The following is a 25,726-nucleotide window of genomic DNA, read 5'->3' on the forward strand; positions in this document are numbered from 1 at the left end:
AGTACCCATAAAGAACTCATTCACGTTGAGAACATATCCATAAAAAGTCTGAAACTTTCTTGTGAGGCAACAGTGCTAACCCCCCAACACCCTACAGCCTGCATTAAGATTAATTCAACTAAATTCAGTTCAGCTTTATTTATACAAAACCAAATCACGACAAAAGTACTTTGAGAGTACTTTGATAACCTCAAAGTACTTTTAAAGATGGAATCTATTTCAGTACAACTCACCGTAATCCAGTAATGATCCAATTAATCAAAGTAATCATGATTCACATTAGTCTGAATCTTTATAAGTGTATTCATATTATCCCAATTAGTAACTACTAACTACTGTTACACCATGGTCTGGGTGAATACTCAATTCTGATTGGCTGGAGGGTGTCCGTTAAAAAGTGATAATGGACACCTATGAAAGAAGTTCCGGTCAAATAGGCTTATTGTTGTAAATTATGGCGCTGACTAAACGATAGTTGGTAACCGTGACAACAGAAACTCAGATGCCAGGTTGCAGACATGCCAGATCATGCCTGTGACAGTGCATTGCTGTGAAAGCAGGTGCAGGCTTATTGGGCTCCGTCAGTCCACGAGAGAAGAACATTTTGTCGTCCCGCAAATACTGTTGCATTTAATATTAAGTAGGTTGTCACCTGTCTTTCTGTCTTGATTACCTTACTTACTTACATACCTGATACAGAGTGAATGGTGAATGACATTGCAAAAACTATTTAGGATAGACTTACTTGCATGATACACATTTAATGATCAGAGTGAATTGTGGATAATATTTCTTGCAATAAAAATGATTTAGGAAACTATCTGTGGACTTTGAAAAAAAAATGTGGCATCATCCTCTGGATACACACAAGCTGTAAGAGCTCTGAAATGATTCTTTTGTGTCACGTAACATAATGTTAAGCAATCATCCCCCTTCTCTCCACTATCTAATACAACAGCTGACCGACCGAGCTGCAGGTTCTGTTTTAGAGCCGATTAAGAGTTGCCGTTGGAGACACGACAGATCACTTCTCTGACGGGACATCGCAGTGAAAGCAGCCTGCAGGTTTATTGAACAATGAGGGAAACTATCTGTGGACTTTCACTGTTTAAAACAAAATGTTGCATCATCACTTTATCACTTTATCACTAATACAATTCCCTTGTAATGGTCATGCATGAGACAGTGGACCATAGTGGAAAAGAAAATGGGAAGAAACCTCCATCAAGATAAACCTTCATCAAAACCAGGAAAGACGGCCATCTTCCTGGACTGGTTGGGGTGGAGATAACAGGAAAGAGGAGATAACAAGCAGCAGAACACATAACATAAATGAATGACAACAATGTCAGATATTTTACATGTAAAGAGAGACGAGCCCAGTGCATCATGGGATGTCCTCCAGCAGCTTCAACCTGTAGTAGCAGGCCTGAAGGTATGGATAAGGGTCATCAAGCCAGACCTACTAAAAGATTTATTATTTCGGAAGGTAGAGAGGGAGTCTGCTTCCTGAAGCCAAACTGGAAGCTGGTTCCACTGACAGGGGTCTGATAACTGAAGGTTCTGCCTTCCAATTTTTACTTTTAGAACCTCTAAGAACCACCAGTAAACCTGCAGTCTTAGAGTAAAGTGTCCTGTTGGTAAAATCTGGAACACTAAGATCTTTATGCAGATGGCCATCCTTCCTGGTTCTGATGGAATTTTTCCTTCCTGTTTAAAGTGAGGTTTTCCTCTCCACATCTCCTTCGAACCACCAACCTTCTAGTTATTGAATTGAAGTGGGTGCTTTGCATATAAAGCAGAAATCCACAGCAATAGTGGTAATGGAAGATTTTTTCTTATTCAGATTTAGATTCAGATTCCTTCATTAGTCCCGTAGTATATAGTATAACAGCAGCAAGACACACAATGGAAAATAAATAGTAGGAAAGTAGCAAGACATAGAATAAGATTTTTTAAAAAAAGAAAGTAGGATATTTAGCATAAAAATCTAATAAGATAAAATAATTATGACTTTAATTATGATTATACCTGTACACACTACAGAGAGAGGATGGCCCTGAGAATTCATATAAGAATATATAATATCCCAGGTAGAAAAAAAGTGAAAGCAGCAAAACAATGAAGTGAATCGTGAGGTGAGGTGGAGTGTTGTGCAAAAGTCCCGTTGTTAGTTATTTTTTTATTTGTCTGCAGATAAGCGCACATTTTCTTTTATTGTAGAGTCTGACGGCAGGAGGCAGGAAGAAACTGCAGTACCTCTCCTTCACCCACCGTGGATGGAGCAGCTGGTAACTGAAGGAGCTGCCCAGTGCTGCCAAAGTGTCCCGTAGAGGGTGGGGCATGTTGTTTAACAGGGATGAGAGCTTAGCCATCATCCTCTCATTTCCCACCATCTCCACTGAGTTCAAGGGGCATCCCAGGACAGAGCTGGCCCTCCTCACCAGACTGTCCATTCTCCTCCTGTTCCTGTCCATGATCCTGCTGGCCCAGCAGACTATTCTATAAAAGATGGCTGATGCCACCACAGAGTTATAAAAGGTCCTGAGGAGTGGTCCCTGCACTCCAAAAGACCTCAGCCTCCTGAAGAGGAACAGTCTGCTGTTGCCCTTCTTGACCAGGGCCTTGTTGTTGTCCGATTAGTCCAGAATGTTATATAGGTGAACACCCAGGTACTTGTAGGACCTCACAGTGTCAATGTCAGTTTCCTGGATGCTCACCAGTGCAGATGAAGAGTGGCTACTTCTGCAAAAATCCACCACCAGCTCCTTAGTCTTACTTGTGTTGTTCTGGACATTGTTTGGCAGGCACCAGTCTACAAAGTCTTGAATAAGTCCTCTGTACTCTCTGTTGTCCCCATCTGTGATAAAACCAAAAACAGCAGAGTCATCAGAGAACTTCTGGAGATGAAATGATGGTTTATTTCATGCAAAGAAGCTGATCCAACTCAGAGCCCCGTGGTCTGTTAGTGAGGTAGTCCAAAATTCATGTAGTGAGGTTATGGTCCGCCCCAGCTAGCTGCAGCTTGTCTCCCAGCATCCTGGGCTGGATGGTGTTGAATGCATTGGAGAAATCAAAGAACATGAACCTCAAAGTGCTTCTAGCTTTCTCCAGATGACTGAGGGACGTGTGAATGAGGTAGATGACAGCATCATCCACCCCAATGTCAGGCAGGTAGGCGAATTGCAGTGGGTCCATAAAGGGACTTACCAGCAGGCACAGATGGATGAGGACCAATCTCTCCTGCATTTTCATCAGATGAGACAACAGAGCTACTGGCTGTTGAGCTCCTTGGGGTGTGGTGACTTTGGCACTGGGACGATGCAAGAGGTTTGCCAGAGTTGTGGCACTCTCCCCAGCTTCAAGCTCAGGTTTAATGTGTACCCAATAACCCCACATAACTGGTCTACACAGGACTTCAGGAGCCTGGAGCTGATGCCGACCCTGCTTTCCTGGCCCTGTTCTTCTTCTTGGCATTTCTCACCTGGTGTGTTGTGACCCATAGTAGTGAGATGTTGATGGGGGGAGGGGCACAGACTGTGATGCAGTGGCAGCAGAGACTTGGCTGAGGGAGGGGTGGACGCCTGATCAAATCTGTTGAAAAGTAAGTTCAGGTCATTTGTCCACCTCTGGTCTCCCACAGGCTGGGACTTTGGCTCCTTGAAGTCCCAAATGGTATGAAGGCCTCTCCAGACACCACAGATGTCCCCCCTGTAGCTGTTCTTCCCTTCTTGATTATCCTCCTTAGTTCCCTTTGCACAGACTTCAGCTCCTCTTTATTTTCAGACTGACAAGCTCTCTTCTTCTTCTTCAGGAGAGCCTTGACTACTAGCCCGACAGCATGAGTGAACTCTCTTGGCAGGTAGGAAGGCCTCATACTGACGGCCAACAGTTCAATGTCCTCGCAGCAGTGCATTCACAAATACTGCCAGCCCTCCTTTACTCTCACTGCTTTTCTTGCTTCTGTGCGCCTGTAGGAGTGTGAAACCATTCAGTTTGGCAGCCATGTCCGGAGTTAGCACAATTAGCCATGTTTCTATGAACAGCAGGAGTCTGCATTCCCCATCCTCCTGCTGATGCTGGATCAGCACTGCTAACTCATCCATCTTATTGGGAAGATAACTTAAATTTCCCATGATGATGGAGGGGAGGATGGGCCAGTAACTTCTCCTCCTGGTGCAGCGCTTGACGCCAGTACAGCATCCCTGTCTCCTATCGGGAAGGGAATATCCGGTCACTCCTCAGGTAGCAGCTGTGAACAATGGAGCTGTGTGAGGTAACGCGGTAACAAAAAGTGAGAAAACAAGTAGAACCGCCAGTGCAAACTCCACTAGTATGATGAAGAGAAAATTTAAAACACGCAAAACACAAAAAGTAGGAAGAATAAAAATAGCAAAAAGTAATGAAAAGCTTAGTGGTGAGCAGGAGCTACTGTTACAGGCTGCCACTCACATGGCACCAGAAGTATATTTTGTATATTTTGTCTTTAAACAAATAAAAACCATCTTATGGATCATATGTTAATGTCTAAAATGTAAATTTTTTGTGTCCTAATTCGAGCTCCAGCTCATTTGTGTCTTAGTTTATTACTGAGTATGTTGTAATATTACCTGTTGCTAGCACATTGTGATACTGAAGTCTTCATGAGTTTTGTTTAGAAATATGGTCTTAAAAATTCTTCTATTTATTAAAACTGTTCTTAAGCCCTAGTTGACATTCAAAGTTACGTGAAAATGTATTCAGAAGTATTTGTGTGTGTGTTTTTTTTTTCTTTATCTGTATGGCTTTGGCCCTCCAAAGAAATGATCTAATTATGTATAGCTGGATACATTACTATGTAAAATGCTGGTGTAACATGCTCTCAGCTGGGAAAAAATTTGTTTGTATAAAAAAATCATGAATGTTGAGCAGTAATTAACATGACTTCATTATGTAGATTTTCTCCCAGCAACTTAACTCTTGACTTCCAGCTCCTTCATGCAGGAACCATTACCACTCCTCCTCGTTCATTCTCTAAGTGTAAAAAGAATATGTTGCGACTGTTTCAGGAGGAGCACTGGCCCCTCTTTCTGTCTGTGGTGGTGGTACCTACGTTCATCCAGCTGATGTTGTTGCCTTGGTTTCCAGAGAGCCCTAGATACCTGCTGATTGAAAAACACAACGTCCATGCCACAATCACAGGTCTGTTAAATTACAAAATAGCACAAATTTTAACAGAGCATTTTCATTCAAACATGGATTGTCCACCAAAGAATCCAGACTTTAACCCCACTGTGGATCTTTGGCATGTTCTATGGAAAACTGCTTACCTGACTCTCCTGACCATCAGCTGAAAAGATATTGTTGAAGATTTTATTAAACTCTGAGTTCAAATCATTGTGGAATAGCAGAAGTTACCTGAAACTTCAGGGTAATGCATGTTGTAATCAAATCTCCTAAGTCTGATCACACTAAACATGACTCTCAGATTTATTTTCTGCTGGGGCAGTGTCATCGGTTTTCTGACTTTTATTTGATCAGTCTCTAGAAACCTGTGCCAACTTATTATTATGTCACGTCTGTCTCTTTTCTTCCAGCTCTGAAATGGTACAGAGCCAAGTGTAATATCCAGGCTGAGATTGAAGAGATGCAGGAGGAGCAGCGCTCTCTGTCATCGGTAGAAACTCTGTCAGTATGGAAACTACTGCTGGATGACACAGTCCGCTGGCAGGTGCTCAGTGTGGTTGTCATCAATATTGGCATGCAGCTGTCTGGTATTGATGCTGTAAGTACAGTAAAAAGAGTTAAGATTATACAAAAGAATAGTCTGTCAGTGGAGTTTTCACATTTTCATTACAGAGGAGCTTCCATATATGTCTGTAGGTGTAAATATATATATTAGGGCTGGGCACATTAATGCATTATTAGTACGTTAATGCATTAATTAATTAAAGGTGTTCATTTTTTTTGTTGTTGTTTTTATGGCGCATTTAAATTTTTTTTTTTTCTTTTTTCCAAACTTCTTGCTACTGGCTCTGAATGCAGAGAAGCCTCATGCAGAGGCTGCAGTCCAGGCCTCTTCATCCATGTCTGGTCCTGCTGCAGCGGTGCATCTAATGTAATCAGGAGAGAGCGGCTTTATTAAAATGATACGATTTCTGTCTGACACTTAAAAACATTTTTCTTTTTCTGTCAAAACCCAGAGAAATGAGCAAAAAATTGTGATTTTTGGACGGGAAACTGCACCCAAAAGATATGTAAAGTTTTTTTTTTTTTTTTTTTTTTTTTTTTTTTTTTTTTAAACCAACTAAATGCAGCAAAAGTGAGACATTTTTTGACTGTTTTACAAACGAGACGCATAAATTTGGCCTTCTTTTGCCTCTGGTTCAGTACATTTTGATCATAGCAGGATTAAACTTAGAGTTCCTCCTCTGTGAGATGTGAGCTGTCAGTAGAGGAGTTTGTCCATGTTCATGCTGTCGGGTGGACTCTGTCATGGGGCTGACAGGTTTGGACTCAGAAGAAGACTCAGAATCCCAGGGATGGGTTACAAACATTTATTGGTGTACAATGGATAGAATGTGCAATCCTGGTCTTCTAAGGTCTGGGTTCTGTGGATATAGGAGACAGGTGTTAGAAGGCAGGGAGCGGCAGGTGACAGTGCGCAATAGTGTGGCTGACCTACCAGCAGCGTGAGATCCAGCGGGCGAGGGAAGATTATCTCAGGATCTGAGCTGAGGGAATCCAGGGGGGAATCTGCTGTGTGATGTGGGAGAAGCTGCTGAGCAGAAGAGAGGTTAGAAGCTGGATAATAACCCACAGGTCGGACTGCCGACCAGGATGACAGCGTGGGTCAGAGAATCCTTGTGGGGGTGAGGGAAGTAGTCCGTGATCCGTTATCTAAGTCCAATAATCAATTCCAGAGGTCTGAGAGCCAGGAGATCCAAACAAAGACAAGCAGAGTACCAGACAGGGGGCAGGCAGAGGCAGAATCCAAATCCAGGTGACCGGGTCAACAACGGACAGGCAGACAGGCAGAGAAATCAGGGCTGGAAACGTACAGGGAAAAACCAAGACAATCTGGCGACTAAGAGATGAAACTGGCAGGTATATAAAGCGCTCAGCGCAGGTGGAGCGCATCAGCAATCAAGCCAGAGAGCGGGGAGGATGCCTTCAGGGTAGCTGGGAAAACCGGGCTCTGTACCACGGAGCATGACAGGACACGGGGAGACATAATTTTTTAAGATATGTTTTAGGATATTGTGTACCTGGTCTTTTACTTGTTTGTTGTCTCAATTGTGTTTGGTGGTCATAGAAATGTTTTTACTGAGCTGTTAGCTGAGATTCTGGACTTTCTGTGGATACCAAACATGTCTATAGTTAAAGATATGGTTTATATATATATATACATATATTCATTCATTCTCTGAACCTCTTAGTCCATTATGGGTTGCGGGTAAGCTGGAGCCATATATATATATATATATATGTATATATATATATATATACAGTACATATATATATATATATTTATTACTGGTCGACCCACCCTCACCTATGGTCATGAGCTGTGGGTAGTGACCGAAAGAAGAAGATTGTGAACACAAGCGGCCAAAATAAGTTTTCTCCGCAGGGTGGCCGGGCTCTCCCTTAGAGATAGGGTGAGAAGCTCGGTGATCCAGGAGGGGCTCAGAGTAGAGCCGCTGCTCCTCCATATCGAGAGGAGCCAGATGAGCTGGCTCGGGCATCTGGTTAAGATGCCTCCTGGACGCCTCCCTGGTGAGATGTTCCGGGTACATCCCATTGAAAAGAGGCCCCGGGGCAGACCCAGACACGCTGGACGGACTACATCTCTCGGCTGGCCTGGGAACGCCTCGGAATTCCTCTGGATGAGCTGGTGAATGTGGCCAGGGAGAGGGAAGTCTGGGTTTCCCTGCATGGGCAGCTACCCCCATGACCCGACTCTGGATAAGCAGCAGAAAATGGATGGATTAAATAGCTGTATCCTTGCAATAAACAGTTGTATAAATACTGCATTGCAAATACAATTAGAACATTATTACACCACATTAAACCTTTACTTTGTCATTTTGACATTATGACATGCATGCTTTTTATTGCATAATATTGGCAGTACCTTAATTATTGTGTTGTTCAGATATTGTTGTTACGGTAAAATAGCATCTATGCTAGCTAGCATTAGCTCACTGTTGATGTAAAAATGAAAGTTAACACACGCAGCCCTTGTGTTAAGTAACGCAGACATTTCTCTACTTTGGGCTCATTTTTTCCTCCTTCCTACGTTTTCTGGCAAGCTGGCTGCTTGTTTTCTGTTTTCTGGAGCTCATACGTGGGGTGGACACCAACTTGGAAAAGTTGTCGGCTTGGCTGGGTGGAAACTGACCCAGATTCGGATGATTAGAAGTCGCCATGAAACCACTGAGAGACTCAAGGCTCTAGCCTGAACCAAAAAATGCTGTTATCTTAATCTGGCTCCCTGTACTGGCCTTGTATGGCTGGTTATCAAGTTTTCCTGAAATGTTATGAAGAAGGATGCTCTGCCCCCCCCCCCCCCCCCCCCCCCCCCCCCCCTCCACACACACACACACACACACACACACACACACCTGATGCTGATGTTCTTATATAATATTTCATCTCGTCTTTAAAGTACAAAAAAGTAGATAAACTAGAACCATTTTCTGGATTTGACGACATCTTGACATAGCAAAGTTTTCACTGTCAAACAAAAGTATAACTGATGTGAATTATTTTAGATTTATTACTGATCTTTAAGTTCTTACTTTTCGCTGCAGATCTGGTTTTATACAAATGACATCTTTGAGAACGCAGGTATCCCGGCCATAGAGATCGAGTACACCACCGCAGGAACAGGAATCATCGAGATCATCGCTGGACTCGTTGGGGTAAACATTCAATAACAGATGAGCAGTGAAGTTGTTTACACTGGGTGTTTCTAGATTATTTATGGTGATAACTTACGCCAGAAAGTGCTGCTAAACCTGGTCCAACACTGAACACATTGTTATTAAACACGTAAAAATAAAAGAAATGCCCTTTCTCTCTTTTTTATCAGCAAGGTAGAGCAGTCGTCTTGTAACCCGAGGGTTGCCAGTTCGATTGTTGCCAGTATCGGGGTGTCCTTGGGCAAGACACCGAACCCCTAATTACTCTTGATGGGTCATGGTTAGCGCCTTGCATGGCAGCTTCTGCCATCAGTGCGTGAATGCGTGTGTTAATGGGTGAATGTGACATATGATGTAAAGCGATTGGTTATCATTCCATGTACAGTATAAATGAAAATGAGCCATTTACTATTTACAAGTACCTTGGAATCCCACAAGCAAATGGTGACCTCGAACAGGCCACAAGAAAAGCAGCCACAGCCAAATACCTCCAACGAGTAAGGCAAGTCCTAAGGAGTCAGCTCAATGGCAAAAACAAGGTCCGGGCAATTAACAGCTATGCCCTGCCGGTCATCAGATACCCTGCGGGAATAATAAGCTGGCCAAAGGAAGAGATTCAGACCACAGATGTGAAAACACGAAAGCTCCTGACCATGCATGGAGGGTTCATGGAGTGGTGCACGTGGTCATCGGAGCACTGGGGGCAGCAACCCCCAAACTGGAAGAGTGGCTACAGCAGATCCCAGGACAAACCTCAGAAATATCGGTCCAGAAGAGTGCAGTCCTAGGAACAGCCAAGATACTGCACAGAACCCTCAAGCTCCCAGACCTCTGGTAGAGGAACCAAGCTTGGATGGATAAGAGACTGCCCACGGAGGGCAAGGGGAAAATATATATATGTATATTCATACATTCGTACACCAATGATGCCAGGGGTGGCATCGTCATTTAATTCCATATCAATGACAAATTCATTTTTTAAAAAATATTGTTCAAGTAAAACTGACAATGAATGAATCATATGCCTAACAAATTTGTTATTAGCTTTTTTATCCAATGGCATTTATGAGAATGTCAGTCCATTTCTGCCTTGTAGCATTCTAACTGAACCGATTGGAATTGCCTCAAAGACTGTAGTCTCTCACAGATGCTGGAATAACAAAAGTCCCCAAAAACTTAGTTTGGACCCATGTGATAGAAAATATAGATATATTTTTGTATTTCATTTATTTGTTATTCCAAATCTAATATTTATGTGAGTAAATTATGTTTGTAGAAAGAAGCCTGTCTGTGAAAATTGGATTACTGAATAGGAATTTTGTTGACCTCACAATCCCATTTGAAAAGGAATTCTCTCTCTCCAATCTAATTAAGACAAGGTTTGGTATCAAATACCATAATTTATGTTTGTCTCTGATAAAATGTTTGTTCCATTTCAGCTTTAATATCACATTTGATGTATTAAAATCTAACATATTTAACAACCTTTATTAAAAGGGTTATTTCGCAAGGATCTATTTAGATAATGAGCTTTATTTTTCCAAAGTTATAAAGTGCAGATTCTAATTTTTCACCGTCCAGTGATAGATCTCTCATGAGCCATAGATCAAATCGATTTTTAATTTAAATAAGTTGGCTTAACTCTGACAGGGAGACATTTAATTTCTTTATGGACACAACCCTGAGGAACATGGCACATTTTTATGTTTAGAATAAAGCTTGTTATGTACTCCACGAGAAGCTCCCATCCGCAATGGGGCGGGGATTGCTGCAGAGGGTATGTCTGTGTTTTATGTGCAATGAACAGCTGACCAGGTTAATTAATATTTAACAAGAAACTTCATCCGTGGTGGGGCGGGGCTTTGCACGTGGCGGAGTCCATGTATTTTAATCCCACCTCATTCAGCTGTTCATTAAAATTGCACGCTTTTCATCTTCAGTACGATTTAGACACGGAGACGGAGGTCTGGAGAACACAACACATTTAATGCAAGCTGAACACAAATCTCACCGAAAACCCAAGTAGCACCAAAAACAAGGCCTGGTGGGAAACATAACCCAACACACAGTTCTGGGGATCAATCGCTGACAGATCAATCCAGGCTATAAGACCCACGAGATGATAGTTCTGCATGGCTGATGTGTCGAGAACTGTCTCCATTCACGTTTGCTAGAGCAAAATGACGTCATCAGCGGAAGACTTTGCATAAATCAAATTAAAACTAGATGGCAAAAGGAGCAAGGAGTTTTTCAATCTGCTCTGATTTCCTTCCTGTCAATGAATGCACTGGCTCCAACGAAAACATCTTTCTTCCCTTTTTTCATACCTTGTCGATATACGGCCATATTTTGTTGCATAGCTTTTTGTCTTTAAAGGTTAGATTCTTACCATTTTGGAACTTTCTTGTTTTAAGGAACTCAGAGTTCTTTGCGTATTTCCGAACTTGATCTTTTGTTGATCTTGAGAAGAATCTTATCGCTGTCCGATTCTTGTTGCTTTCTTTGCGCCCAATTCTGTAGCCCACATGAATGCAGAAACTTGGATTTTGTCCAGCATCTGGAACATCGCTTGAAGATTTCTATCACTCGTTCTATAACCTCCTCTCCTTCTTGTTCAGGCAGGCCGTATAGACAAAGGTTCCATCTTCTGTTATAATGCTCCATCTCATTCACCTTGTCTTCTAAGGTCATTATGACGTTTTGTTGATCATCACTGGAATCTTTAACTCCTTTTTGATATCTTGGACTTCCTTGAGTAGGATTTCTGAAGACTCCTTGAGACTCTCAGTTGTGTCAATTTTTCTTTTAATCATTGCAGCTAAGTGTTCAGCTAGGTTTCTTTTATTTTTTTCCGCTACCAGTCGCACAATATTATCTTGTAGTTCAGAGTGTTGGCTCCATTTTCCCTTTCTTTGACAGAGGTGTACATGGAGCTGAATCAGGGAGTTCTCCGGAGCAGAGTTAGAATATGTATACATCTCTTTTTTATATACAAAGTCCATACAGTCTTTAGACAGCTCTTCCGTTTTTGAAGTGAATGTAATCAATTTAAGAGATTGGGTACCAAGCCGCAATGATGATTAATGAGAGAACAACTGACCTGAGAAATAAGATCACGGCTAAGATGAGAGCCTGTCAACCCCAACACCGACTAGCAAGAATGAGTGAAATACCACCAGAAAGTCTTCTAGCTGATGTGAATGCAACACCAACAACATTCCCTACTTAGACCATCATTGAAATAAAAGAGTTGATATTATTGATATATTGTTGCACAGAAACAGTGATCCTGGAGATGCTCGCCAACATAACATCAACTGAAGGGCAAGAAGGAGGCACCATGGAGGAGGAGGCTGGAAGCCAAAATCAAGGCAACTCGGAGGGAAGTTAGTCAACTGTCAGGACTCCAGAAGGGTACAACCACAAATGGGTACAGCCAGATCTCCATAGGTGAGGCTCTGGAAACTGCCAAAAAAAGACTCCAAGCACTGGCTGTGCAACTGTGGAGATACACAATACAAATAACACGGCAGCTCTCCGCTAACCCAGCCCAGTGGCAAGATAATATCAGACGTCAACCCACCAAGGCTGGAGACTGAACAATACTGGAAATACATATTGGAGAAGGAGTCATGACATAACAGTGGTTAAAAGAACTAAGAGTGGACCACAGCACCCTCCCTGAACAAGGCCCAATTACCATCACAGTGGCAGAGACCCAGAAAAAAATATCAGGAATGAAGAACTGGTCAGCACATGGCCCAGACATGATTCACACCATGCACAATATGTGCAAGACCAACAACACTCTAAGAACCTTCATTGCAAACTCATTGAGGTTGTGGCAGATCACCCTTTAGGTCAACTTTGAGCCAATTGCACAAGTCTCCATGAAATACTATATAAAATAGTATCAATAGTATATCCCAAGGAGGCTCTGTCCCAACTGTTTGGCATAGCCCTGAACCCCGTCAGCCAATTAATTAACAAGGCTGGCTATGGCTACCAACTCAGGAATGCTATGCTTTGCCAGTGATCAGTTACCCATCTGGGATAATAAGCTGAACAAAGGAGGAAGTTCAGACCACAGATGTTAAAACACAGAAGCTGTTCACCACTACAACAAATTCAGTGTCCAGAGGCTATACACTAAGTGCAAAGAAGGAGGCCAAGGACTAGTGAGCATCAAGGTCACTATCCAATATATTAGGTCTGTCAAAAATAACACAATAATTAATTTATGTTTACCGTTCAGCCGAGAAAGGAGGAAACTAGCAGTTCATAGTTCATTCATCTTTACCCCAAAGCCTTGTTTTTGGCAGGACCTTTAGCTAACAAAAGGATGCAGCTGTAGAAAAGGTTTATACTTCAGCTATGCAGGGGGGGGTCTAGAAACGTCATGATGGATGCCAGACATGAGCACAATATTTCACCGTTTAGATTAGTTCTTCTTTAAACTTCACTGTGAGCCATGTTTCTTCATGTGGTGTGTCTTTTTATGCTTACTCCTGCAGTGTTTCACCATAGAGAAGCTGGGAAGAAGACCTCTCATGATTGGGGGTTTTGCAGTGATGGGCATATGCAGCACTGGAATCACATTATCCCTCATTCTACAGGTATGTGTGTTTTAGAGATATAAAGATTGATAAAAAGAAAGAGAGAGAGAGAGAGAGAGAGAGAGAGAGAGAGAGAATGGTAAATAGACTCTACCAAAACAATACTTTCCTAGTCATTCAAAGCACTTTTACCCTACATGTCACATTCCCACACTCATGCAATGTGGATTTTAGTGTTGTAGTCTGGAGAAGCTGTGCATCCCTCCATCCAATTTAAACTTGAAATGTTTTTTCTCTTCCCACAGACTCACATTTTATTTATGCGTTACATCAGTGTCTGCTGTGTAGTCGGGATCATTGCTGGCTTCTGCATCGGTCCAGGCAAGTGGCTTCACTGCACCCTGTTAAACCCTAGCATCTTTGGACGTGTGGTTTGTCTGAACAGACCTACCCAAATTAAATCAATAATAACTCTACAATTAACAGGTCAATGTGAATAAACCTGGTCTCAATGCATAGCTAAGACCTCACAGAATATAATCCCAGTGTCAGAAAAATTGCGATTGTCCATATACCTGAGCAAGTTGTGATAAAACTAAAAGGGTGTATTTAGTTTTTTTTAGGTCTCTTGGACATGCTGATCACTTTTAGCCTTCGTTGTAAGTGAGTTAAATCTCTAAATCAATTAAAGAAATTGCTGCCATTTTCTCCGTGTTTATGCTCAAAGATATATACCTGACGAATGAAGTCTTGTTCAGCTGTAAGATATTGTTTGAAAGCTTGCGAGATGTAGAATTTCAACAAAATTTATTTACACTACCAAGAACCGCAAGAAATCAACAAGATGGCCGTGAATGGTGTAGATATCTTTTTTTTTTTCTCACTGCTTCCATTCATGTCTAAACTACTAGAGCGTGCCGTCTTCAGTCAGGTCTCACAGTTCCTCCAAGACAACAACCTGTTAGATCCATATCAGTCTGGCTATAGGCAAGGCCGCTCTACTGAAACTGCTCTCCTGTCAGTTACTGATTCCCTACCGGTTGCCAGATCTGCTGGTCAATCCTCAGTCCTTATACTGCTGGACCTGTCTGCTGCCTTTGACACAGTCAACCATCATATACTGTTCTCCACACTCTCAGAGCTTGGCATCTCAGGATCTGTCCTCTCGTGGTTTATGTCCTACCTCACAGGAAGATCCTTCAAAGTATCTTGGCGAGGGGGCGTGTCCAGATCACATGGGCTGACAACAGGGGTACCTCAGGGCTTGGTGCTTGGTCCTCTTCTCTTTTCACTATACATCTCCTCACTCGGTGCAGTCATTAACTCTCATGGTTTCTCCTACCACTGCTATGCAGATGACACTCAGCTTTTCCTTTCTTTCCCACCTGACGACACAACCGTCTCAATGTAAATATCAGCATGTTGCTGATATCTCCGCATGGATGAAGGATCGCCGCCTTCAGCTAAATCTGTCCAAGACCGAGCTTATTGTCTTTCCAGCCAATCCTTCCTTACCACCACAGATAAGCGTGCAGCTTGACTCCATCACGCTTGTGTCTACGTCTTCTACCAGGAATCTTGGTGTCATGGTAGACAACCAGCTGACCTTTATGGACCATGTTGCCTCGGTCGCTCGATCTTGCCGATTTGCTCTCTACAACATCAGAAGGATCAGACCCTACCTGACTAAACACACGGCCCAGCTTCTGGTCCAGGTTCTGGTCATTTCACGCATTGACTACTGCAACTCCTTACTGGCTGGCCTGCCTGCATGCTCAGTTAAACCTCTGCAGATGATCCAGAACGCAGCAGCACATCTGGTCTTCAACCAGCCCAAAAGAGCTCATGTCACTCTGCTGCTAATCGCTCTCCACTGGCTTCCAGTTGCAGTGCATCAGATTCAAAGCTCTGCTTCTGGCTTACAAAACAATAACCCGAACAGCTCCAGTCTACCTCCACTCCTTAATCCATAGCTACACTCCCTCTCCACAGTTACACTCTGCCAGTGAAAGACGCCTAGTGCTCCCACCACAAGGTGGCGCCACATCAGTAGCTAGACTCTTCTCCTCTGTTGTGCCCCGGTGGTGGAACGATCTACCAAACTCCGTCCGATCCGCAGAGTCCTTATCCACTTTTAAAAGCAAGCTAAAGACTCAGTTGTTTAAGGAGCATTTCCACACTTAGCTTAACTCTTCTGCTCAGAATGAGTTAGAAATATTTGTCCAGCTCTTTGGCTGAATAAGCTGCGTGCACTTATGCCCAAGTTGATATTGTTTCATGAATTTGTGATCTTGTATTTAAACAAAATGATGTACAAAAAATCTTTAAAAAAAAAAAAAAAAAAAAATTGCACTGCCTCTAGCACTACATGACAGCACCTGGTCCAACTGGACTCAAAGCAGTCTGACTATCACTTAATTAGGACGGCCCATCTTGTTTGAATTCTTGTGTTCTTCTTACTCTCATAAGTCACTTTGGATAAAAGTGTCTGCTAAATGACTGTAGAATAGAATAGAATAGAAAAATATGGGTATAAACAAACAAGTAAACAAGAACTAATGGCAAATGCATTCACATTTTTTGATTAAGTTCAACAAGCACTCCAGGTTGAATCAATAGAGGCTTAACCTTTTCTGGTATTATTTTCAGTATTTAACCAGTTTTAAATAAAAGTACAGTCAGTACAAACAATATTTTTTTTTTTTTTTTTTTTTTTCCAGTACAAACAATATTTTAACAGTAGGTTTACCTGCAACTTCCACTGCTGTTTTTCAACATAATAATGTTACAAATAGAACATTAATATAAAAAAAGTGCAACTGACATTGCTTCAGGTTGAATGAGCAGTGGTTGAACCTGCTACTACTGTCATTTGAATAAACTAACAGCAGTGCACTAATATTTAAGAAAAAGTCAAGTGTAACCAAATACCATTCAATGACTACATACTTTGTTTAAAAAATTATCAGCTGGTCAACATGATCTGGCCGCAGGACACTTCTCTGTGAGTTCACTATGCCACCAGCAGTACTAAAAACTAGCTCTGCTGGCCAGTGGCAGAGCCTGGAAAAATCAGGATGGGCCTGATTTACTTTTAAAGCTAATATAATATATATATGTGTGTATGTGTGTGTGTAAAAGTTTTATGATATAATAAAATCTGTTGGGCCGCTGTAAATTAATCTATGATGTAAGAATTTCTATAACTGTAGATATCGTACCATAGAGATCTACACTTCATAACTGGCCCTCTGTTAAATTTCACTGTTAAGATCAAAAAGGAATAAAAAAGGGAGAGAACGAGAGGCACTGCCTTTTTACTTGATTATGCTTTATTGTTTTGCAGCTATTCAATGGGAAGCATGTTTTTCTTTGTTTACTAAGCTAATAGAACATAGAACACTTCTTTACAGGTAAAGTGACCGACAAAGAGCTGCTCTGCTCCCGTTTGGCACCTTGAACAATAAGTGCATATAAACCTGATATAGCACAGTTATTGAAATTAAATGCTGGACAAATCAAATAAGTTGAAGTCCAGAAATGAGTCTGGATGATCTCAATCGCGTCTGGATCCTGTTTATTGCAGCGAAAAGTCTCTCAACACTGCAGGAAGTTAAAGGGATTGTTATGATGGTCCTCAACAGACATATTGGGAAAAAGTCTCAGGACTTTTTTAAAATCGCCATCTGAATCATCCTGGAAAGTCGCATATGTAGCTATTAGTGTTTCTATAAGATATATGCATTCTGCTACACATAGTGTTGAGCTCTGCAGGCCCTTTGTGGCAAAATCAGTGTTGTCAAAAAGTTTCCAAAATAAGAGCAGCATGAAAACAAACTTCATTCGCATTTTTTGCAAAAGTCGTTCTGCTTCTATTTTAGTTTGTCCCCTCATTTCTGCACATTCAGCTAGAGCTTCTAGTAACACATACAATAACTTTAGTATGTTGTGCACTGACCCAGATTTAGAGCCCCACCTGGTGTCACTAGGCTGCTCCATTTCAAGGCTCTGACGGCCGGAGTGCATTTCCTTTTGAATCTCAATAAAACGAGCATGCTGCTGAGCCCCCGTGAAAAAACTGTGTATTTGATTCACGTCAAAGAAAGGTGCTGACATGCCCAGATTCTTTGGCTGCCCTGCATTAACACTAAGTTAAGCCGATGAGCGTTACAATGTATTCTCAATGTTCTCAATGTTCTCTCAAGACAACCTGAACTCTCCCTCTGTGCCCCAAAAGCTCTGTCAAAAAAGAGCCCAACACAGAAAGTAGGATCCAGTTTAAGTGGATGGAGGACCTCCAGAATCTTCAGTGATAGTTCCTTGGCAGGCAAATCCACAACCTCGACAAAGCCCACTGCCCCTTTGATTACTCCTCCATTAATGAATCTGACACAAACAGCAACCAACTCTCGTTTCGCCAGATCTTTATACTCATCTGCAAGTATTACAAAACACTGTCCAAGGAATTCAGCCTTTATCTTACAAAGTAGGATTGGTGCTGCAGCTCATCAGTGTGGCATTTCCTTCAGTCGGTTTTCAATTTCTTTTTTTTTTTAACTTTCTTTTATTACTTTTGTCAAAATCCAGTGCATGTGACATCATACAATTGTCGAGTGTAACAGATTACATTGTATATTGAATATACTATTTATGTCCATGAGGAAAAGAAATGTATAAGCATATATGCATGTACACACATACATACATACACATTCACACGCACACATACACACACACACACACACACACACAGACATATATATATATATATATATATATATATACTATCATCTACTATGCCTCTAATATTTTCATTCATCCTGATTGATGCTGCAAGTGGCTCTATATTAATTGCAAATAGTATGGGACTAAGGCAGTCGCCCTGACGTACTCTTTTTTTTAGATGGAAGAAACCAAAGCAACATTCATTTACCCTGACTCGAGCTTTAGGATTTGTATGTATTATTTTTATCCATTCCACAACTGTGGGTGGAAGCCCATAATTAATATATGTATTATGTATGACATAAGAACTGCCAGTTAACCGTATTGAATGCTTTTTTTTGGCATCAAAACTAATTAACATTGAATTTATTTTATTGTTTTTGGCTTGAGTTATGACATTTAGACTTCTGGTGAGGCCATGATTGAGGGAACAGCCGGATTCTTCAGCTCCGGAGAAAGTGCCCAAAAAATTAGCCAAACGCTACACCGCAAATTGGGGAGAAACATCACTAAAGATGTCTACAGCATGAAGACAAACAGAAATCAAACAGAAGAAAGCTAAAAAAGAGAACAGACACGACGACGAGGAGACCTTGGATGATAGTGAGCCTGAAGACAACATGACACCTGTGCTTGAGGAGTTAAGAAACTTCAGAAAAGAACACGCAGAGGCCTCTAAAGACACCAAGGCTGCTCTGGCAAGAGTGGAGATAACACTAAAAGATGTGAGTAATCGTACAGATAAGCTTGAGCAGGAAATGACTAATGTAAAGCAAAGAGTGAGTGATAATGAGGACCATCTACATTGTCAAGAGAGAGCTATTTGCTACTTACTACAGCGAGATTTTAAACTCTCTGCTAAATGTGAGGACCTTGAATCAAGAGCAAGATGCACCAACCTGTGCATATACGGGATAAAAGAAAAGAACAATACAATTCCATTCATAATCAAAGTTATTCGCACTTGATTAAATCTTCCAGTAGATATGGAATTAGGCATTCAGAGGGCGCACCGATCTCTTGCGGCAAAACCTAAACCTGGCACTGTCAAGATCAATTATTGTCAAATTCCTGGACTACAGAATGAAAGAAAAAAAAACTTCAAATGGCATGGAAAGGCTCTGGAGTCATATATAAGGGCCAGAGAATATTTTTCAACCAGGATCATACCGCGGAGGTACATAAGAAACGGAAAGAAGTAAGGGAATTTATTAAACAACTTAAGGAGAAGAAAATAAAAGCCGTGTCACCATTTTCTGCTCAACTGAAGATCCACCTAGACCATGGAGCAAAGATATTTCCCACACTGATAGAAGCAGTGCCAACCCTTAAAAAGATGGGAGTACACATCAAGGTGGATGAACAAGAGGACCTTCAAAATAAACTGTTGCGCAACTCATGGGCCACCGCCTCCAGGGATACCATTGGAGACAAAACACTGAGTGCCGTGGACTTACGAGCATTTGTACAATATGACGAACAATAAATGTTCGACAATAATAGTAGAGATATGTAGACCGTAAAACTGTAGAACTTGTTCAAATATCTAGGTTAATTACATAGATCTATTCTGTCATGATGTCAAGGGCGTTTCTCCTCTGATAAAGGGGAGAAAAGTGCACTTAACTCTTTTTTTGATTCTTCTTCTTCTTGTATTACTTGTTTTATGAGAGCAGTTATGAATGCAGTCTTTCTTTTTACTGCCAAAATGTTGCTCTTACACGGAGTGTTCTATACGGAGGGATGTCCCCCCCATCTCCATGGCAACTACTTTTGAGGTGGTTTCAAAATGTGGGCATCTGTGTGTAGGGTTGTTCACAATTTTTGGTGTTTTTGTTGTAAACAAAGCGCAACTGAAAGTGCAGGTTACTAATAGGAATATATTTTATATATGTAATTCTTATGAGAAAGTAATGAGGTATTCTTTTTTTAAACATACTACAAACCTATGAGAAAGGTGAATGTTGTCACATAAAATGTCCATGGCTTAAACCCTCCAATAAAAAGAAAAACCAAAATTGAATCACCTGAAGATATTACAATGCTGAATTGCATTAATACAAGAAACTCATTTAAATAAGTTAGAACATAAAAAACTTAGAAGAGAATAGGTTAATCAAACATATAGTGCCTCATTTGGAAGGAAAAGAGGGGTAGCTATCTTAATAGGAAAATCACTGGCTTTTTCAGTTGAAAAAGTAATCCAAGATAAATCTGGGAGATATATAATGGTAATTGGCCAAATAGAGGGGGAGGTAATATCTATTATGAACCTGTATGCCCCAAATGAATATGATGAAAACATCTTTAAAGATATTGCAAATATTATTGCAGAAAATAGTAAAGGGATAACAATAATTGGAGGAGATTTTAATGCCGTGCAAGATGGAAAGTTAGATAGAAAACTGGTGGATGTGGGTCCACAAAATAGGAAGACAAAAATACTTTATAACATCATAAATGAACTGGGAATAGGCGATCCATGGAGATACAATAATCCAATTCAGAAAGATTTTACCTTCTTCTTTAACACTCATAACAGTTATTCAAGAATAGATTTTTTTTTGCATTTCCCAACAATATATGTATAAAGTAATTGAATAGAAACTATAACACTAAGTGATCATGCACCTGTTATTTTGCAACTTGATATGGGGAAGGAGAATGTATTTAAATATTGGAGATTAAATGTCTCCATGCTCATCATCCCAATATTAGTTCAAGAGTTAAAACAAACCCTAATGGAATATTTTGAGATAAATGATAATGGAGAGGTTAATCCATCTACTCGTTGGAGCAGAGCTAAAGCAGTGATGAGAGGTAAAATTATTCAAATATCATCTAGATTAAAGAAACGGAATCTGGAGAAACAAATCATAACTGAAAAGGAAATAAAATCACTGGAAATCACTGCAAATGATATATTAGTAAAACTAAAAGAGGCTAAATAAAATACTGGATAAAATACTTACATATAAAGCAGAAGGGGCTCTAAGATTTACCAAACAAAAATGTTATGAGATGGAGAAATAGAGTGAGTCGACTCCAAGGTTTTGAAATTCGACTAGCACAAGCAGACAGAATAATTTAGAGTATAGTTGACCCCACACTTAAAAGCAAGGTATATAAACCAAAAGAGATAGCTAATGTGTTTGTATCCTACTATAAGAAACTTTATGATGAACCAAATATAATGAATGATGAATTGAAAGAGACGAGTGACGCCAGTTTAAATCTGCCGACACTATCCAGGGAAGAAGCATTAGGCATGGTTACAGGCATAATGGAAAGTGAAATAGAGAAGGAATTAAAAAACTAAAAATCTCCGGGAACCGACGGGCTTTCTGGTGAATTTTATAAATGTTTTACTGATATTTTAGTACCATTGCTGACTAGGGTTTTTAATTATACACTTAAAAATGGTGATATGCCTGATTCATGGTCTGAGGCCATAATCTCGGTCATTCATAAAGAAGGGAAAGATGCAGCATATTGTGACAGATACAGACCAATTAGTTTATTATGTAATTTAAATTGTTAACCAACATTCTACCCAAGAGAGTACAAAGATATATACAAAAACTTATACACCCAGATCAAACAGGCTTTATTCCTGGTCTACATATTGTCAATAATATAAGAAGAACCTTAAATGTCGGTTTTCAATTTCTGATGCATATTTTGACACAAATATAAAAAAGTCTAAATAAAATCCTTGTTAAGCAGGTCCTCGGTTTCTCTGTGGCCTTTAAGTAGGATTTCAAACTTGGCTCAAAACATAGCAATGTCCAGGACAACCTTAACACACTCCCGGTTTCTCTCCACAAAATTCTGACGCATCACCTTGCAGCTGGTTCAACACTGTCCTGCGGCTGCCCTTGAATGACATCAGTTTTGTTAGCACAATGGAATGTGGTTTAATACTCTGTCACTGGCAACTCCAAGACGTTTCCAGTTTTTGTAGCCACCTCATATAAAAGTATTTTATGTGTTTATCTCCAGAAAATGTCTGCAAGCTTTACAAAATACTGCATCTTGTTCTTTACTGTATTCAATCCATTTGTACTTCTTATACCATGTGGCTTTGAATGATCGGGATTTTCCACCTATTACAGTGGCTGGGAATCCTATTAGACTGGTTTGATTGGCTCGTTCCTCCATTTATGATAAGTCCAAAGGTGTTCTGATTTGCTCATTAGATACTAATAGCAGCACTCTGTTGGTCAGAAGTAGTTTATTAGTACAAAAGCTAACATGACTCTCCTGGAATGATGATGAGGACGTTTCGCCCTCATTCCGGCATGCCTCTTGATAATCAACCTCCTTAAGATCCTTGTCTGAATTTTCTCATGTGGCCCACCTACAGCTATAAATTTCATCTAGATAAAAGCTATCCGGACTTGGGAATCCCATTTATCAGGATGGCAGATCACGTAATCTGGCTCACTTACATCAGTTGTTCAAAGCAAAATAGGATTGGATCACCCTGATCCAAAATCCCGTTTTTCAGGATCACCAAATTTCTGGAGGTCTGTGGGTCTATTGAAGAACAGGTAGAAGAGATGATTTGCATGCCTTAACTACTTGTGAGTGGAACCACAGGGAGCATGTAACATAATACGTGCATGTATTGTCTTGTATAACATTGCGACCAGGTGGACTGTCCCTCTCTGTGACCATGTTAATGACGCACCTGAGCCCCGTGAGGAGGTACCGGCCCAACCTCCGGCTTTCTGTAAGAAAGAGAAATGGATGGGATGTGTAATGAGGGATGCAGTCGTCCATCCATCCATCCATTTTCTTCCGCTTATCCGGAGTCGGGTCGCGGGGGCAGCTGCCTAAGCAGGGAAACCCAGACTTCCCTCTCCCCGGCCACATTCACCAGCTCATCCGAAGGGATCCCGAGGCGTTCCCAGGCCAGCTGAGAGATGTAGTCTGTCCAGCGTGTCCTGGGTCTGCCCCGGGGCCTCCTTCCGGTGGGACGTGCCCGGAACACCTCACCAGGGAGGCGTCCAGGAGGCATCCTAACCAGATGCCCGAGCCACCTCATCTGGCTCCTCTCGATGTGGAGGAGCAGCGGCTCTACTCTGAGCCCCTCCCGGATCACCGAGCTTCTCACCCTATCTCTAAGGGAGAGCCCGGCCACCCTGCGGAGGAAACTCATTTCGGCCGCTTGTATTCGAGATCTCGTTCTTTCGGTCATTACCCACAGCTCATGACCATAGGTGAGAGTAGGAACGTAGATCGACCGGTAAATCGAGAGCTTTGCCTTTTGGCTCAGCTCTCTCTTCACCACGACAGACCGATGCAGAGCCTGCATCACTGCGGACGCCGCACTGATCCGCCTGTCGATCTCCCGCTCCATCCTTCCCTCACTCGTGAACAAGACCCCGAGATATGTAAACTCCTCCACTTGGGGCAGGACCCCATCGCAGACCCAGGGAGAGCACTCCACCCTTTTCCGGCTGAGGACCATGGTCTCGGATTTGGAGGTGCTGATTCTCATCCCAGCCGCTTCACACTCGGCTGCGAATCGCTCCAGTGAGAGCTGAAGATCACGTCCCGATGAAGCCAACAGAAACACGTCATCCGCAAAGAGCAGAGACCCAATCCTGAGGCCACCGAACTGGATCTCCTCCACACCTTGGCTGCTCCTAGAAATTCTGTCCATAAAAGTTATGAACAGAATCAGTGACAGAGGACAGCCTTGGCGGAGTCCAACCCGCACTGGAAACGATTCTGATTTACTGCCGGCAATGCGGACCAAGCTCTGACACCGGTCGTACAGGGACTGGACAGCTCTTACAAGCGAGTCCGGCACTCCATACTCCCTGAGTACCCCCCACAGGAGTCCCCGGGGAACACGGTCAAATGCCTTCTCCAAATCCACAAAACACATGTAGATTGGTTGGGCAAACTCCCATGCCCCCTCAAAGACCCCAAAGAGGGTGTAGAGCTGGTCCACTGTTCCACGACCGGGACGAAAACCACACTGTTCCTCCTCAATTCGAGGTTCGACTATCCGACGGACCCTCCTCTGCAGCACCCCTGAATAGACCTTACCAGGGAGGCTGAGGAGTGTGATCCCCCTGTAGTTGGAGCACACCCTTCGGTCCCCCTTTTTGAAGAGGGGGACCACCACCCCATTCTGCCAGTCCAGGGGGACTGTCCCCAATGTCCACGCGATGCTGCAGAGGCGTGTCAACCAAGACAGCCCTACAGCATCCAGAGCCTTAAGGAACTCTGGGGGGACCTCATCCACCCCCGGGGCCTTGCCACCAAAGAGATTTTTAACCACCTCAGCCCCAGAGATAGGCGAGCCAGCACCAGCTACCCCAGACTCTGCTTCCTCATCAGAAGACGTGTTGGTGGGATTGAGGAGGTCTTCGAAGTATTCCCTCCACCGCCTCACAACGTCTCGAGTCGAGGTCAGCAGTCCCCCATCCGCACTGTACACAGTGTTGACGGAGCACTGCTTTCCCCTCCTAAGCCGCCGGATGGTGGACCAGAATCTCCTCGAAGCCGTCCGGAAGTCATTCTCCATGGCCTCTCCAAACTCCTCCCACGCCCAAGCTTTTGCCTTAGCGACCGCCGAAGCCTCGCTCCGCTTAGCCCGCCGATACCCATCAGCTGTCTCTGGAGTCCCACAGGCCAAAAAGGCCCGATAGGACTCCTTCTTCAGCTTCACGGCATCCCTTACTGCCGGTGTCCACCAACGAGTTCGGGGGTTACCGCCACGACAGGCACCGACAACCGTACGGCCACAGCTGCGGCTGGCCACCTTGACAATAGAGGCACGGAACACAGCCCATTCAGACTCAATGTTCCCCGCCTCACCCGGGACATGGTTGAAGCTCTGCCGGAGATGGGAGTTGAAACTCTTTCTGACAGGGGACTCTGCCAGATGTTCCCAGCAGACCCTCACAACACGCTTGGGCCTGCCAGGCCTGACCGGCATCCTCCCCCACCATCTGAGCCAAGTCACCACCAGGTGGTGATCAGTTGACAGCTCCGCCCCTCTCTTCACCCGAGTGTCCAGGACATGCGGCCGCAAGTCCGACGACACGACTACAAAGTCGATCGTCGAACTGCGGCCTAGAGTGTCCTGGTGCCAAGTGCACATGTGGACACTCTCATGTCTGAACAAGGTGTTCGTTATGGACAATCCATGATGAGCACAGAAGTCCAACAACAAAACACCACTCGGATTCAGATCAGGGGGGCCGTTCCTCCCAATCACGCCCCTCCAGGTCTCGCTGTCATTGCCCACGTGAGCATTGAAGTCCCCCAGCAGAACGAGGGAGTCCCCAGAAGGAGTGCTCTCCAACACCCCCCGCAAGGACTCCAAAAAGGGTGGGTACTCTGAACTGCTATTTGGTGCATAGGCACAAACAACAGTCAGGACCCGTCCCCCCACCCGAAGGCGGAGGGAGGCTACCCTTTCGTCCACCGGGGTAAACCCCAAAGTACAGGCGCCACGTTGGGGGGCAATGAGCATGCCTACACCTGCTCGGCGCCTCTCACCGGGAGCAACTCCAG

The 25,726-nt window shown here is 42.7% G+C and overlaps 1 protein-coding gene across 1 annotated transcript in view; it reads left to right on the forward strand.

Annotated features, from left to right (window-relative positions):
* Positions 1 to 25,726, forward strand: part of slc2a15a (solute carrier family 2 member 15a) — a 98,846-nt gene that overhangs the window by 48,132 nt on the left and 24,988 nt on the right. The window contains exons 7-11 of the mRNA XM_042011127.1: positions 5,049 to 5,181; positions 5,577 to 5,764; positions 8,796 to 8,906; positions 13,421 to 13,522; positions 13,768 to 13,843. Coding sequence (XP_041867061.1) covers positions 5,049 to 5,181; positions 5,577 to 5,764; positions 8,796 to 8,906; positions 13,421 to 13,522; positions 13,768 to 13,843 — 610 coding nt within the window. The remainder of the gene's footprint in view (positions 1 to 5,048; positions 5,182 to 5,576; positions 5,765 to 8,795; positions 8,907 to 13,420; positions 13,523 to 13,767; positions 13,844 to 25,726) is intronic.

The sequence above is a fragment of the Melanotaenia boesemani genome, chromosome 16, assembly GCF_017639745.1.
Source record: "Melanotaenia boesemani isolate fMelBoe1 chromosome 16, fMelBoe1.pri, whole genome shotgun sequence".
Classification (NCBI taxonomy): domain Eukaryota; kingdom Metazoa; phylum Chordata; class Actinopteri; order Atheriniformes; family Melanotaeniidae; genus Melanotaenia; species Melanotaenia boesemani.